Source organism: Olea europaea, unplaced genomic scaffold, assembly GCF_002742605.1.
Source record: "Olea europaea var. sylvestris unplaced genomic scaffold, O_europaea_v1 scaffold2174, whole genome shotgun sequence".
Taxonomy (NCBI): domain Eukaryota; kingdom Viridiplantae; phylum Streptophyta; class Magnoliopsida; order Lamiales; family Oleaceae; genus Olea; species Olea europaea.
The window spans coordinates 107,287-124,063 of NW_019239737.1; the positions used below are offsets into that span (position 1 = coordinate 107,287).

Consider the following 16,777-nt stretch of genomic DNA (forward strand, 5'->3'; position numbering starts at 1 on the left):
GATGAATAAAAAGACAAAGATAGGAGAATTTTTGAAGCATAAAGAAATTACATTGTGAGTCGAAAAGTTAAGAGTGATGGTTAATCTTCATAATTGATCCAATCATGCCCATAATCAAACAAGAGGATGACACGCTACTAAATTAGGTTATACATCGTCGCTTATAAAATTAAGAGTACAATTAAAAATCATGTATGGAACATTTAATCATTGTCGTTGTAGTTAATATAGTGTCTTTCAAATAGGTAACATAAACATCAATGTGTTATAATAATAACGAGATGAACAAGTTTGAGTGAATATCAAATTAACTTCTTAACCAAATTTTAACTTTTAACCAAGAAACTTAATGCATTTACAAGCAATCCACATTTGTATACTTGTTTTTGAACATTATGTGTACTCAAAATTAGAGAAAATAAAAGTTACTTAAATATCTCAATTTATTGTCCAAAAAATGTCATTTTCTTCATGAATTATCAAAAGAAATTACAGAGAAAATGCAGAATGATTGGAGTGGAAAAAAGGGTGGGCAACAATGACAACTAAAACGAAAATTTCACACTAATTCCATATGAACTATTGACAATACTGAGAATTGCTCTAGCTAGATATAAGAATTAGCTTATGCAATAAATGCGATTTATTGCTTGGGGTGTGAGCGTGTAAGTAATTAGGCTGGCTTCCAATGCATGTTACTTTTTACTTTACTTTTTTAGTTTTTAAAGAAAAGTAGCAAGAAAACATAAGAAAATGTCAAACTTTTAGATTCAACTCAACTATAGCGTGCGGTCGTCATATCAAACTGGATATTTCAATTCATTTTGACAAACCTACCACTATTACAAAATAGTTACAAAATACGAGTTAATGAAAAAATTTCTTGTTTGGGATTGTACGAGTGAAACCATGAATCTTTTAAAATTTCCTAAATAAGTGGTTACTTAACATTTTAGCAAAGTTTTGGGTAAAACAAAATCATTGATGGAGGCAATGATTTATGCAACAGAATCTTGATATTGAAAGATGGTGGTTATATGTCTTTATCATGACATATAATGATGAAGCTAATGAAATGGCACAAAGGAAGAGAATTTTGAGCACTCTTTTTCAAATTGGGGACCAAAAGAGCAAAAGTTGCACCCTTTTGGCTCCACCAATGATAAAATAATTTTATGTTTGCTTGGATGTTAAAATTTTTCTTGGAGATTCTAGATTTTTTTTAATAAATGATAAGAATTTTTTTCCCTCCCAGATATTCGAATTGGGCTAGTCTAATAATTTTTTTGACTTGGAAAATATTTTTATCACTTATATTCAAGACATACTACATAGATAATATGTAAGAATTGAATCTTCAATAGCAATTGGAAAGAAATTTTAAAGACTTGCCATCATATCAAACATTGATTTGGAAAAAGCAAAAGGACGGTGGGAAGAGAGAGCTCAAATACTCATATTTATTTCGACATAGTTGGACAAACATCTATTGGCTGCACCACTCTCAAGGCGAATATTAGTAAAATGGTAAATAAATAAATTACGGGTTTCATATTTACTATTTTTGACGAATAACAAGATAAGTTTCGAACCATTTTATTGAAATGCTTGGTTCGATCCAATCCTATTTTGATAACACTAGCAATAAGTTTATAGTTGTTGGAAAATTTTTATAATGTTCCATGTCATAAATGATTTATGAATTTCGTTTTAAGCATTTCTCACTAACTACTCACTGCACGATAGAAGCTATTTCTATTTTTACATCTATTTCTTCCTTATGTTACACATTTTCTTTGATTTATATAGTTTCATTCCACTTCTTAGTGGAAAGGGTGATGGTATTCAGTCTAAATATTAGAAATAGGGATACATAAGAAATACTAAGGATTCGAGCCATAGAATTTTCCAATTCTGACACTTGTAAAGGAGGACTGGTCCTCTTTCCACCCAAAAACAGTGCTGTGTGATATTCACTATAGTGTTCGATAAGTTAGGTGGGGAAGGTAAACATTTTCTTTTACATGGCTTTGCAATTAGCGGGTCTCAAAAATATTACACAAATGCATTTTTTCTTTGTTGTAATTTAATATGTAAAAATCATATAGCTCGAATATTTCAGAATTATATCAAGATATGTAGCTAGTATAACTGTTGTAAAAATTTATCACATTAATATTTGTGCTGGTTGATTTTGTATGTCCATGTAGTGATGACAACTCGATTAGCTAACTTGCACAAAGAAGGGGTGGGGAACCTTGGCCTGGGTTGCCTTCCGGGATAAGAGAAAGTTAATGTGTTCTTTGGGAGAAAATATGAAGGAAGCAAGGACTTTCTTAATACGAAAAGATGTAAAAAGTAAAAAGTTACCTATATACTGTGTTAAACTTCCTATATATAGGAATCTCGTCAAGGTGACATGGCAAAGAGTGGTTATGATCGTGTGGGAGAGGCCTCTGGAATCACTGTAATGAGGATATCGGACGATGTTTACTTATTTTATTTAAGTTTTATTTATTTTCTTGGACTATTATTTAAATTTGGACTTGTATGGACTCGGGCCCAAACTCGTTAGGGTTGTTTTACTATTTAAACCTATTTTGCATTGTAATTTTCAGTTGATGAATTTGATTAAATAATAAAGTTGGCTATAGCCATTTCCTCTTTCTTCCCCCTGTCTCTGTTTTTCTTCTTCTCCCCCCTCCCTCATCTCTTCTTGTTATCTTTATTGAATTATTCACCATGTATCAAATTGGTATCAGAGTCTAAACTTGGTTAATCTCTTATCTCCAATCCAAAAATCTCTTCCTATTTCTTTCCTAAGAACTTGTGGAACAGCACAAATAAATAAAATTTTAGCATGAGCAGCCAAGTTATTATTTTTCCAGCTTATTCATAGTTGTTCCCAAAAAATAAAAAAATAAAAAAATCGTGTTACTGTTCACGGGTACTATTCACACCCGAAAATTCATTTTTTCTGTATTATCAGCTTCAAAAAAAAAAGTTACTGTTCACGAAAAAAAAATTTCATTTTTTCCCTGCTGCTGCTCATAAATAAAAAAAATATAATTGTGGTGTTGTTCCACAAATCCCAAACCCTAGCATTCAAGCCTACTTAGCCCTTCAACCCATATATTCTATCTCTATAACCTACTTCATTCATTTTTTTTATCAAAACACTTAAGCCATAAGCTAGTGGCCCAAATTACTCCCAAAGCCCACTAAATGCACAGCCCATCTCTCATCATCTATTTAGCCAATCCACTTGCTTTTCAGCCCAATAAACACTAAATCCAACCCACTTATCACATATTATCACAATCGGCCCAACACCATTCAACCCATAATCAGTCCCAAATATCCAACCAAACCCAATTATAACCAATCCATTAACATCAAATGCCCCACAGTTTCATCCGATTTCTCTCGCACAACCACTCTCTTGTCGCTGCCTCCTCTAATCACCATTACGCCACCACTTCATTATCTATTGTACCCAGGCATCCAGAGCACTACCGCTTCATCGCTATAGGCCACCACCACCAACCCAAGATCATACACTTCCACCACAATTACCACACTCATATATTTCCTCGTCCATCTCAACAATCTAAAAGCCACAGTCACTACACACAGTTTTACGTCCACACCAGAACCAGCACAAGTTACAGTCTACAGGGGCTAAAACCATTGGATACAAAGGAAAGAACAGAAGTATAGTTGGGGCTCATAAGTCTGCAATTCAGATCAATCGGCATACAAATAATCAAAACTAAACAACAGGGAGTCCTTGATCTCTATTTAGTATTGGTTTATACTACTGCTTCATTTTTAAAATTGCATAAATTAAAATCTTGTGCTGCTGTTATCGTGATAATTTTAGCCTTACACCCCACTTGATCAAAACCATTAATCGAATTGACACCAGTGACCGAATTAACTTCCATTGTTCCCCACTTAAATTGATTGGAGAATTTGACTAGTGTGTTTGACCCTTGCATTGCCATTTTACATGTACCAGTAGTATTAGCTTGTTTTGAATTTAATTAATCCTAATATTTAAAATTAAATAAAAAATTTGGTATAAGTTATTTTCCATTGCTTGCACGTATTGTTCACTGATCTCATCATAGCACATCATTTAGCTGGTATTACATTGCATGTAGTTGCGTAGTGGTCGTCTTGTCGTCTCTATTTCCAATACATTGACCCATGGATCCATCCCAATTTGATGCACTCACTAGACAATTAGCGCAACTTTTCACTAGTCTATCGACTGTCCAATCAGATATAACTGCTACTCGTGAGGAAAGAAAGACACTAGCTGCTAAGTTGAGCAATTTTAAGCGAACCCCTCGTTTGACTGACACTAATTCTGAAGCGTCTCATAATAGAAAATATCATCGTGGACAAAGTGATCAAGAATATTTTCGACGCGATCGTAGGAATAGGGATCAGGTTCGTGAGAGAGAACAAGGCCATGATCATCATGGTACTCATTCTCTTCCTCGTCGTAAGGAGCGTTTCTTTAGAGATATTGACTTAGATATTCCTACTTTTGATGATTGCTTAGATCATGAAATTTTTACCCAATGGAACACCCTTACACAAGAGAATCGGCTAGTAACTGAGTACATTGCTCAGTTTGAGAAATTTCGAGTGAAATGTCATGTCGTTGAGGATGAGGCCCTGACTTTAAGTAGGTTTATACAAGGTCTACGAAATGAACTTAGGCGTGAGCTTTTCTTTCGAGGCATCACTACTCTTGATCAAGTTTACTCTTTAGCTCGGGACTACGAGTTACTTATTAGTACTGCATATGAAAAGCGTGATCACCATCGTTCACCCATCTCATTAGCGTCATCTCATCGTAAGTCTATCATAGAGTCTTCCCAGTCTAGTGTTCCTTCCCTTTAGAAAAACAAATGTAAAGGTCGTAATAGCCCAAGGTCGTCTTCTTCATGTAGAAAGCGTAATGACAATCATCTTTCGGTTTCATTGGCTCCACTTCCTCCTGTTAAGTCCCTTCTAGGACCTCCCCTGTCTAATGTTCCTCCAATTTTGGAAAATAAGGGTATAATTTGACTTCGGCCACATCTCTTCCAAATATCCTAACCGAGCCTTAGTCATAGAAGAACAAAAGAATGCAATAGAAGAGTCGTTAGAAGATCTAGCATATGGCCCTAAACTTGAAGATTTTGATGATTATAGTGAGGACATTTCCTTAAGTGGAATCCCGACCCTTCCCGAGACTTTAGAAACTATACCCCTTGTTTCCGACAACTCTCAATCACTTGTTATATGTCATACCCTTACCCAACTCAAAACGTTTGATGATTTCACTAGTCACCCTTGGAGAATCCAGTCGCTTGTTCTTAGCACTAAATCAAAATTCTCCACTACTGACCAACCTCAAACTGATGGTCAAAACGAAATTGCTAACCGAAATCTTGGCAATTTATTACAGTCTCTAGTCCAGAAAAATCTTGAGAATTGGGACTCGATCCCCCAACTGTTCACATCGCATATAACAATTCTATGAATTGGTCTCTAGGTCTAAATCCATTTGAAGTTGTTCATAGTTATAAGTCTAGGTGATCGTTAGATCTTATTCCCATGTCCCCGCATGCTAGCGTGTCGTTGTCAGCTAAAGTATTTGTATATCATTTTCATGACTTGCATATTAAAATTAATAAACAACATGACGCAAGTAATGCATTATATAAACTTCAAGCTGATTCGCATAAACGATATTTTGAATTTAATATTGGGAATTATGTCATATTGTAAGCTTGTAGTGCTGGTCCTTTAAAAATTTTAAAGCATGTTGGTTCAAATGCACATGTCATTGCCCTTTCATCACATTTTAGCTACCACTCTGCTTTAAATATTGAAGACTTCATTACTTACAAACACCGTAGACCCCCAATTTGACTATATTGATATTTCTACTATAATACCATCTATCACAGCACACAAAGATAAAATTGATGTTATTTTAGATGAACATGTTGTATTGACCAATGATGGCAAAATTCAGTACTTCCTTGTTTGTTGGGTAGATCGACGTACTTCTTATGCTCCTCATTATGTACAATCATGTGAAAATTTTGAAGATGAGGTGCATGAGTATTGGTTATTTGAAGTTCAGTATCAGTACTTGGTTAGAAGGAAAGATCGCCCCCCTTGGTCAGATCATATTCTTGGGAATAAGCTACAGTTTTCAGTACTATCAATTATGAAATTTCGTTACTTGGTTCGTCAGAAAGATCGTCCCCCGTGGCTTGACTTGAAGCATTTGGAGTATCAGATTGACTGCAGCCTATACTATCTATCAACTCGACAGGGTCGAGTTTTTCTCCCACTCCGGGAGAGTTGATGAGAACATCGGACGACGTTTACTTATTTTATTTAAACTTTATTTATTTTCTTGGACTATTATTTAAATTTGGACTTGTATGGGCTCGGGCCCAAACTTGTTAAGGTTGTTTTACTATTTAAACCTATTTTGCATTGTAATTTTCAGTGGATGAATTTGATTAAATAATAAAGTTGGCTATAGCCGTTTTCCTCTCTTCTTCCCTCTGTCTCTGTTCTTCTTCTTCTCCCCCCTCCCTCATCTCTTTTTGTTATCTTTATTGAATTATTCACCCTGCATCACACTGTTACTCTGTTAGTTGAGGTTAATAACCAAGATCATGGTTCTCTGTCGATCACTCCTTGTAAGATCATGGTTCTCTGTCAATTCTGAAGATTATGCATCCATGTGTAGCTGATTCTAGTCAAGAGGATTATCTCTGTTTCACTAAATATATAAAATCTGGGAAGAAGCAAAGGAAGATGAAAGTGGATATCAACTGGGAAGATCTCATCGTTGAAATTCTCCTCCTTCATAATGTAAAGGGAGAGGAGATAGAGAAGGGGCATCACAATGTCTTGTAGGATTTGCATGTATTTTACTATGGCAATGTATGACTGGCTTTGGCTAGAAGTTCAGAATCTGAATTGGCTGCATTACAATATATTAGACTTTTGATAAGAATGTAGAAATATTTCTAGCTTATCTTTACTTGCTTCTATGAAAAGTACAACCCAGAAATCATCCTCTGCGTTCCTATTCTGTCCCTTTACTTTTCTTATTCTTCTATAAGTTTCATTAAGGTTTTTGCTTATTGGGTTATCAAGCTGGTGAAGAAATTTGATTAGATCGATGCTGCTACGATAATTAGTCAAGTGTTCTCAAGACGTAATCTTTTTTTCAAGAAACAGTAATGTTAACTCTTACATATTACTAGTGTGCTGTGAGGTAAAATGATAATGTTTTAAGTACTTTTGGTTACTAAAACAGCTGATTTCTTGAAGGGCTTAAAGTCTCGACAGCCTGACCAGAGTGAAACTTGCTATGGCTTTTGAGCAATAATTCTCCGTGAAGATACCTGATGTGGAAGTGGACAAGCTTAAATGTTGTTCTGGTGTTGCTAAATATATCATTTCTGATGCTAATCGGAGAATTCTGCAGATTACTGATTATATCAAAAGTGTCTGGGGATTCATTTCCTAGGATGACAGTTGCAGTTTAGACATGCTTTTGAGTGCTGTTTTCTGTTATTTTTGTAGTGAATGACTCTTGAATGCAACATTTCACAAAATCCATCAGTTTAAACTGTCTTTTGTTCGCTTCACTGTACTATTCATATATGCTAACTTTACATGTCCATGTCCTTTTTAGTGATTGTTGATGTGGCAGCAGAGTTTCATTTTTGTTCTTTTTTCATTTCATTGATGGAGAGATAGAAGGACTTCATTGATGTTACAATTCCTTTCTGTTTGATTACAGAACTGGATAGAAGTTTCAAGTCATCTCCAAGCTTTCCACATACAAGCGCAGACTCTCATCTCCAACAATTAATGATTTCATTGAACATCTGGGCAGGATTGTACCTGCAACTCGTAATGTGACTAAAGCGCCATCCCCACAAGCTGCGGCTAATTCCTCACTCCATTGTGTTGCAGGTAATTTACTATTTCATCTTGCTTTGGCCCCTCATAAATGTGTGCTTTTGAGAGTTTAGACATCAACTGTATGTCATGTGTCATATAAGTACGCATACCATCGCCTGTTGACTTGAGTTCTAGCTTTTCACGTTTCCCTTGCCGGCACGCAGAATTTTTTGGCAGATGAAAAACTTTAACAAGACATATCTTTTCCAAGTCGTGAATTGCATGGAGATGGGAAGGAAGTTCAATGAGGAATTCTCCATAACCATCTGTGCTGCCTTTTGCCCATATCGTCCTGGTTTTCCCGTTAGCACTGCATTTGACAGCCACCTGTGCACCTGCAGAACCACAAACTGGTTTACTGATGTGTTCTTTACTGTGGAGCTCATTGGCATGCTGGTTCATAATACTGTTGTATAGGTATTCTCTTGAATGTTAGTCAACCAAATTATCTGTCCACTAAGTTTCCTAATTGCCTAAGGATATTGTTGGATTCAATCTTACAAATACCTCACTCTGTATTTAGAATATTCTTGTAGTTGTTGATACATTTCGTGTTTTAACGTTGAAATTATACGAACCTGAGGCGGAATATGAATTGTATGGAGCTTTGTCATGTCTACTAGCATGACAAAGAATTTTGCCACCAATTATGACTCTGGAGAGCTTTTCTTCTCCATATCCACCCCAAGTCTCCAAGTCCTCTCTGCTGGAAAATTCAAGAACCCCTTTCTGCTGCGTGGCTGCAGCAGGAACTTCCATGGCAAAAGAAGCCAAGAAGCGCCAGAACAACCATCATCTTCGTGATGGTGGCGCAGAGATGAAAAAGGGTAGTCATCTTTGTATTTATTCAGAAACTTCTGTGTCAATGCAAGATGGAATGAAAGGGCAATTGAAAGCGACCACAATCTAGATTTTATATAGAAGGTTGGAAATAAAAAACATGGGAAAACCACGAACGTTAATAAAGTCCAACAAGGGCAGGTAAACAACACCAATTTGTATGTTCTTGTACCAACACCATTATATATGTTTTTCCATATCGAAAAATCTGTTGAGAGAAATATTAATAAAAAAATTTATTGATTGAACTTCTTTAATAAACTACAATTATTTGGAATAATTACAAAATATCAAATTGTAAAATTGATTCAACTGTCAATTCCATCCGTGTCCTTCATAGCTTGTCCAAGTCCCAGGTGTGTCCCAAAGCGTCTATATCAAAAGTCGAGGTCCTGCTGGTTTAAGTACAAGTAGCTCTTCGGCAGAGAAAAATCAGATACCATAGGTACAGGAGAGAATCCGGAATACCCCTCATCTTTCTTTGCTAAGCATACATCAGCAATATACCTCTGAAACTCATGTTCTTGAACAAATGGTTGGGCTGTGTATTCTTCAAATGGCATCCACTGGAAGTAAATAAAAGGTTGGACAACCATATCAGAGTTTTGAAGTAGAAATGTGGCAAACATGCGAATTGACTAGGATACTAAAGTTTTATACATTTATTTACATTAAGATATAATTCCTTCACCATTCAAACATACCTGAGCTGCCTCTATCTCTGCTTCCTGCGGCCGGATGTCAAAGGAGAGTGGTTGTAGCATGCACACAAAGAATAAATCTGACTTCCCAAAGAATGACTTGTGGCTCTGTCTGGAAATCATAGTTCAAGTTTACTCAATTTAGCAAAGGTAATACTGAACTGAAAAATGATATGAAAATATATTGTTGTTCAAATTCATAACATACAACATGATTTTGGGAAAAGAAGTACCTGAATGCTAGTATTTCTACAAATTCCGAATCGATCTGATATAAAAACAGATAAAGAACATTGTCATTAATAAAGCATTTGCAAGTAAAATTCGCAATTCATCAGATACTAAGGAAACAGATCATGTGCATTTTTTGCACTTACTCCTGTCTCTTCTTTTACTTCTCTCACAGCTGCATCACATATATCTTCCCCCTGTGGATGGAAGAATGTTAATTTAGACAACCACCTAAAATGCGGTTTCTTTTGTCATTTTTTGCCCATAAAATATCATGTAAGATTGATCGCCTGCACCTACCTCGTCAACAACTCGTGTGGGGAACTTCCACAAACCTGTTCTTTGCAATTTTCCATCCTTTTCCTGGACAACTAGAACCTAGGTAGAAATTTGTGAACCAATTGACTGCTTAGCAAGAGGTCCTAGAGATTTAAAATATGCTAATATATATAAATGCAGAATTGCAAACTCACAAAAGCAAGGAGAAAACCTGAAGACACTGTGACATCTTATATTCATTGTTTCTTCGTGTTAAGTTGACATCGTGTAGATATTTATTTCACACATGGGGTTATCAGAGCAACACAAACGACAAACACATCCCAAGAGTTCCAAATTATTTTTTCAAAGAGAGTACCAAGAACGATGTATTGCACGTGGACATATTTGTGTTAACATATTAACTTGCATGAAAAAGAAAGAATGTGTGTTTATAATGAATAATACACAGGTGATGCAAAGTTTTATAGTAAGAGTACAGTTTACTCATCTTTATTATGCATGTGTGAAAAAGCACAGACACATACTGTGACAGCCTAAAACTCTTCATTTCCTTGATCCACCAAAATGCACAAGGAGGATTTCGAGAATCTAAAATTTCATGAAAAGTGTGAAGACATGTTTACACCAACAGAATATCAAATATCTTAAATACTTCCACAAATGATATTTAAACTGAAATAAATATACAATGCGATAAAACCTTCAATGCTACATACATCAGCATAAAAAGAGGCAGCAACAAATAATCAAAATTCATAAAAAGCATGAAATAATGAATCTAAAAAGAGCACAGGTAACAGAGATTCTTATCTAGTGATCTGAACAATTCAAGATGCGAAAACACTGCAACAGGCATTCTATCAACCCAAAAGACTCCCTTACAATATATATGGTTCAAGAGAATACAGGTCGACCATGGGGACTTACCTCATTCTTTTCATTCATGACGAAAGCACTAACACCCACTCTATGTGAGGCATTTGCAGGTAGAGTATTAGGAGTACTAGGAAGCCAATGCACAAGCATCAAGTATCTGGATTCCGCATGGTGACAATAGAATCCTTCCTGAAATAAATAAATTTAAAAAAAATAAATAAAAAATTGATGATGAGAAACAGTTTGTAAGATAGCATGTAACAGCTTCAAGGCTTCTTCAAGGATGAGATTATTCTCGAAATAATACAGCATAAGAAGAGATATATGCTAACCTTAACAGCAGGTTCAACAAGATTTACAAGCTCAATAGGCATTTTAAGCCAGACTCCTTTCTTGCCCTGCAAAAGCATCCATACAGGAAATTGAAAGCCCTGGTTGAAAGTAGACTGTGAAATAATTGTCCAAAAGTTTCAAAATTTATCTACACGTGAGGTGTGACCCATGTCCTCCCTTCCGTAGAATCATATTCCCAATGCGCTAAAATTTCAGTCTACTTCTGGTAGTATTTCCTGTGTTCCTTTGAATTTTATCTTGCACGGCGATCCACGCCCAATGTCCCACAACCCCACCCCCAACAAAAAAGGAAAAATAGGAAACCCAAAAAGGATCCCGATTGGGAACCATATAATTATCCTCTCGTCATTTAAAATATGATCAATACACAGCTTGTCAAACACAATAAATATATAGAAACACTCAGATAACTGATGAAAAAACTTATATCACAGGTCTGTTAACATTTTAATCATCCAATACAAATGCAGCAATCAACATCATACAAAAGCTTGCTCAAAAAAATACAAAAATACAACTCTAAGCGTCTCATCTATGAAGGACAGAATCCATTTCAATAATCTGCTCTTCAAAGATATCTTTTTTTCCCTAATAAAATGTACAAACATCAATCAAACTTTACACAACCTCAAAGAAAACTTTTTATCCAAATATCGCAGAAGTTTACATTTTTTAATCTCATTTCATCATTTAAAACTATTAAAATACACAATTTGAGTCTTGATATAAACCTTTATTTAATTATTTTGGTACTTTAATATCTGTCCGTTCGCTACAAGAAATGATTTTATTTTTTATTTTTTTATAACCGTAGAATTAAATTCTTGATTTTCTTACATAGTGCTTCCTGAGTCGTAACCCATTACGCCTAGGGTTCTACATTATCCAAAACTGAAATAAAATATCTTTATCAGAGAAACTTGAATTAAAAGAAACAAAGATTTCAATACCAGTTGTCTCCAGTGGGAAAGCGAGGCTCTGAGTAAAGAAACAAAGATATGAGCATCCATGGGTTCATTGGTCATTTCCACAACAACACCTCCATAATCATCATTTATGGCCTCCAATATTCTATCAGCTTGCTTCTCTGATGGCAGCGGCGAGTCGGAGGAACTCATTTCGCGGATCGATGATTCAATAGAAAGACCAAATTTAACCTCGGTAAACCTTTCTGAAAGAATCAAGAAAAGCTAAATTCTTTATTTCGGAATTAGTAAAATCTTGAATTATCTAAGAATTGAAAGAATTGAATAATCTTGAATTATCGGAACAGCCGGCCCTGGACAAGGAGCTTCGTTCATAATACTTTCGGGAAAAGCGTCCAAAAGTAAATGCATGAAGTTGACGTGTGTAGTAGATATTTTTTATTATTGTAAATTAATGTGTGATTTAATTTTTTTTTTTTTTTCTGATCCTAAATTGTAAAGAGCATTTATATTTTACGATTATGTCAATAATGCGTAATTTAGTTATTTAATTTATAATTCAAAATTGTGTATGTGCAAGAATGTATAATTTTGATGTATAAGATTTTCTCCACCCAGAACCAAAATTTGAGATAAATTTTGCACAATTTTACGCTAAATTTTGCATTAAACTAAAAATTATTTCCAAGCATTACAGCAAAACTACACCAAATGAACTGTGTTTAATCACTTTCTTCACTTTGTTATTCTTAACAATTTACTTATTTGAAAATTTATTTCTTTATTTATTTTACAAATATATAAATTACTAAATATTAAATTTAGAAAATATTAAATTCAATAATAAATATAAAAATATAGTAGAATTAATAGAAACACTACAAAAAATTTTAAATAATCATGTTTTTTATATTTTAAATTTTTTATATTCTTATTTTAATTAGAATTATGTTATGTTGTCAGAAAATGGCTGACATGCAATCTGATCGATACTCACAACGGAGGGGTCCACTTTTTTGGATTTTTTAATTCACATGAGACCTACACGCATGTAAGAGGATGTCAATTAAGGTGGCAAAAAAATTCTGACAAACCAACTTAATTCTTTTAATTAATTCATTAAATATTTTTTTACATTGTTAAAATTTATTTTAAATGCACATAATAATAATAAAAACAACAACAACAACAATAATAATTTATTGTATTAAAAAATATACAATACAAATGATACAAATACCTTTAATCAATTTGTTTGACAAATGAAAACAAATGATAAAACTGACTTTGAACCATTTTGCACCAAAATGGTGCAAAGTTTGGTTTGGTGCTACATTGGAGACATTTTGCATCAAAATTTGGTGCATTTTGGTATTTTGGAGTCTCTTTTCGAGATGCCCAAGGCTATAATTTATTGACAATTCCAAATTTTACGGCTGCGGTGTTGACACTAAATATTTGACTAAATTAGATGTCCATGGTCGATGAGGCCTTGGGCTTCAAGGCTCCACGATTATCGAATGCGTTCAGGTAAGCCTATAATTGCAACATAACAAATAAATAAATAAAATATTTTAGCACCATGTTTTTATCATACAATCATAGAGAGCATTATTTTAGCGGCTTCAGCTATTAGCAAAGAATAATTTTTTGAAAAAGATAATTAGGTGATCGACGATTAGATATATTGACAGATTTCCTATATAATACTCATTTGTCAAATTGTTTTACTCCTATATTCATTTCCCATGTTCACCAACAAGCCTTATAACGAGAAGTGAATATTTGCTTGTGTTCTTCCCTTGCTTTATGCACTTTGGTTTACATCAAATGGTCCAAGGAACATTGATAGTTTCAAGTTATCAAATATAAGACAACTTGAGCAGATGGTGGGCACGATATAAGGAGTTTAGTAAGAACCACTTGAGCCATATTATCTTTTCAAAGTACCTTCTCCAAAATATGTCCATTTTGATTAACCCTGAGGAGTAGCTCAATAGTCAGACCTTGAATTTGCTTCTCAACGATCACCAGTTCGAGTCTCCTTAAGGTCACTGAAGTAAATATCCGACTGTAAACTTCAGAGTCTCGTGAGATTAGTAGAGGTGCGCGTGAACTGACTTGGACACTCATGGCCATAAAAAAAAATTGTCCATTTTGATTATTTATCCCATTTTTATTTTGGAGATTGCCTTGTACTCTTGTATATGATCTTGCTTATCAAGTGCTTTGCATTAGATTGATCTATATAAAATATGCTTTGTATTGAGTACCATCAAGGTAGAATTGGAAGAGATTTTCTTATTGGACATTGGCAATCGTACTTCGAAAGTGACCATAAAGTAATAGCAATTACTTCTTCTAAGTGAGAAATGTTAGTTGGTTCACGACAACCATTCCGACACATTTGTTGACTTTCGACAGGAAAGATGTCATATTATTACCCAAGTGCGATTCATCTAGAGCATCAAGGTGCGACACTAGTAATAATTACCTAGTCACGTCAAAACATCGGACGCTTATAACTTGGTACTTTAGATGAGAAATTCATTATGAGATGATGACTTTAATTAAGATTCATGGACAAATATTTTTTAAGTACGAGAGAATGGTAGTATCAGTTGGTGCTTCGAAAGCGGTGTTACAAGAAGTTCAAGAAATCAGCCCACTTAAGTCAACAAAAATAACGAAAAATCACAAAAACTGAAAACTAAATAAAAAAAAAAAACACAATGAAAGAACGCGGCATTTTCGCCCTAAGGCAAGAGGTTTGGAACTTTGTTCCTAATCCCCTTTTGAGCTTCCGTCAAACGGAAGAAATCACTATATCAATGGAATCAAAATCTGTCTGATACAATTTTCGTAGCACTCAGTCGAAATCACACAAGATCTCTCCCAAAATTAAGCCTCATAAACCATACAACATTCACTCAAGAATGATGAATCGAAGCCTATACAACAATCACTCAAGATTATTTCAACATAAGCCTCTATACATTCGACAATGGTATTCACTCAAGAATAACATCAATACACCTTGTTAAATCACTCGAGATTATCTATACAAGGTTGGATTAATTTCCCATCAACAGGGGCTAATTTTTGGAGTGCAAAAATTGATAGATTGAAGGACCACCGAGAGAGAGACGAGAGGCAGAGACTCGTGAGGTGAGAGAATGAAAACTGATTCTGTTTTTTTTTTTTTTTTTTTTTTTTTTTTTTTTTTGGACCCCCCCCCCACGTGAGGAGGTGAGAAAAAAAAAACTGATTTTGTTTTTTTTTTTTTTTTTTTTTTTTTGTTCTGCTGGACGTCCAACCCTAATGCCATTTTAATATGAAACCCACTAGAGTCTTCATCCAATGGTGTAAAGTGTGACACTTGTCAAAATCTGGGCATCCATTTATTATAACAAAAAACGTGTTTCGCCATCTTACAATTTCTGCAAAAACAACATAGCAATCACTTAACAATTTGGACGACCCGGCCCACTGAAACAGCAGATTAATTCCAGCCCAGTTGGCCCATCATTGTGCCACTTTCTCCACAAGCAGTCGACCGCATAGTTTTGGTTGATTGGTTGATGTTATTTGGCTCCATGTATGCGGATCGGTTGCTGGGATGTTGCTTTATTTATTTATATTAACTAAGTCTTAATTATTTAATAATTTTGAGGAGGATACTTTCCACCACAATATAGCGAGACTTGACAAAAAAAAATATGTTAGACACTCCCGATAGGGAGTATTTAGATTTCCTATATTTTTTTATAGATGTCGATTTGCGAGAGTATTATTTTACGGTTATGAAACGTAGTATATAAATCATATTTTTATCCTGAACATAAGTTAAAATTTTCTAAAAGCAAAGTATGAAAAATATTCGTTGACTTCCAAATATATATATATATATATATATGACTCAACTGTTCAACAGATCTTGTCTACTGTCTCCTCCATGGCTATGTAACTTCACACTTGTACACACACGTTGTAGACTCAAACAAAGGCTTCTCTAAGCAAGGTGGGAAAGATTGCGATCATACTCATTCTGATTCTCAAGTCAATAAATGGACATTTGATTTAGTTTGGGAGAAACATGAAAGGATAAGAAATGTGTGGGAAATACATGGAATTGACTCAAATAAAAGAGGGATTTTCCAAAATGACCTTTGACTTTTATAAACATTTTGAACTACTTAAAACACCCTTTAACAAATATTAAAAAACAACCCTTTATCTAATAAAAATCTTCTATTTAAGTCCTTAAAAATTAACAAATATTTTTTCTAAAAATTTGAAAGAATTATTAATGAATAATTATAAAATGGAAAAACCCAAATATAAGAGAGGACCATATAATATAAAAAAGGTTGTTAAAAATAAAAAAGAAATTAAGTTTGAAAAAGAAATTGATAAGATAGGATATCAAGAACAATTATATGCATCACAAGAAATATTAAAATGTTTCAAAGAAAACTTATTAGAAAATTTTGCTAAAGGAATTGTAAGATCAATAATCATAAAAGATATACAAGATATAATAGATAAATTGGAAAAAAGAAAGAA

General features: G+C 34.2%; 2 protein-coding genes across 2 annotated transcripts; both read right to left on the reverse strand.

Annotated features, from left to right (window-relative positions):
- Positions 1 to 7,583: 7,583 nt before the first annotated feature.
- Positions 7,584 to 8,715, reverse strand: LOC111380594. Its single transcript, XM_023004195.1, has one exon. It carries the CDS (start codon positions 8,401 to 8,403, stop codon positions 7,987 to 7,989), a length of 417 nt encoding a protein of 138 aa, XP_022859963.1. The 5' UTR covers positions 8,404 to 8,715; the 3' UTR covers positions 7,584 to 7,986.
- Positions 8,716 to 9,052: 337 nt separating this feature from the next.
- On the reverse strand, positions 9,053 to 12,606 carry LOC111380590 (nudix hydrolase 2-like). Its single transcript, XM_023004193.1, has 8 exons — positions 12,236 to 12,606; positions 11,264 to 11,329; positions 10,983 to 11,120; positions 10,074 to 10,151; positions 9,920 to 9,970; positions 9,776 to 9,810; positions 9,546 to 9,654; positions 9,053 to 9,407 (listed from the first exon to the last, which is right to left on the reverse strand). Exons 1-8 carry the CDS (start codon positions 12,401 to 12,403, stop codon positions 9,219 to 9,221), a joined length of 834 nt encoding a protein of 277 aa, XP_022859961.1. The 5' UTR covers positions 12,404 to 12,606; the 3' UTR covers positions 9,053 to 9,218.
- Positions 12,607 to 16,777: the final 4,171 nt, after the last annotated feature.

What these genes read in the sequence shown, in the direction of transcription:
- LOC111380590 (XM_023004193.1), bottom strand. Translation starts at nt 12,403, where the DNA reads ATGAGTTCCTCCGACTCGCCGCTGCCATCAGAGAAGCAAGCTGATAGA. An exon ending in TCATGAATGAAAAGAATGAG is followed by an intron (nt 10,152 to 10,982) that starts GTAAGTCCCCAT and finishes ATTTCTACCTAG; the next exon opens with GTTCTAGTTGTCCAGGAAAA. An exon ending in AAGTAAAAGAAGAGACAGGA is followed by an intron (nt 9,811 to 9,919) that starts GTAAGTGCAAAA and finishes TTTTTATATCAG; the next exon opens with ATCGATTCGGAATTTGTAGA.
- LOC111380594 (XM_023004195.1), bottom strand. Translation starts at nt 8,403, where the DNA reads ATGAACCAGCATGCCAATGAGCTCCACAGTAAAGAACACATCAGTAAA.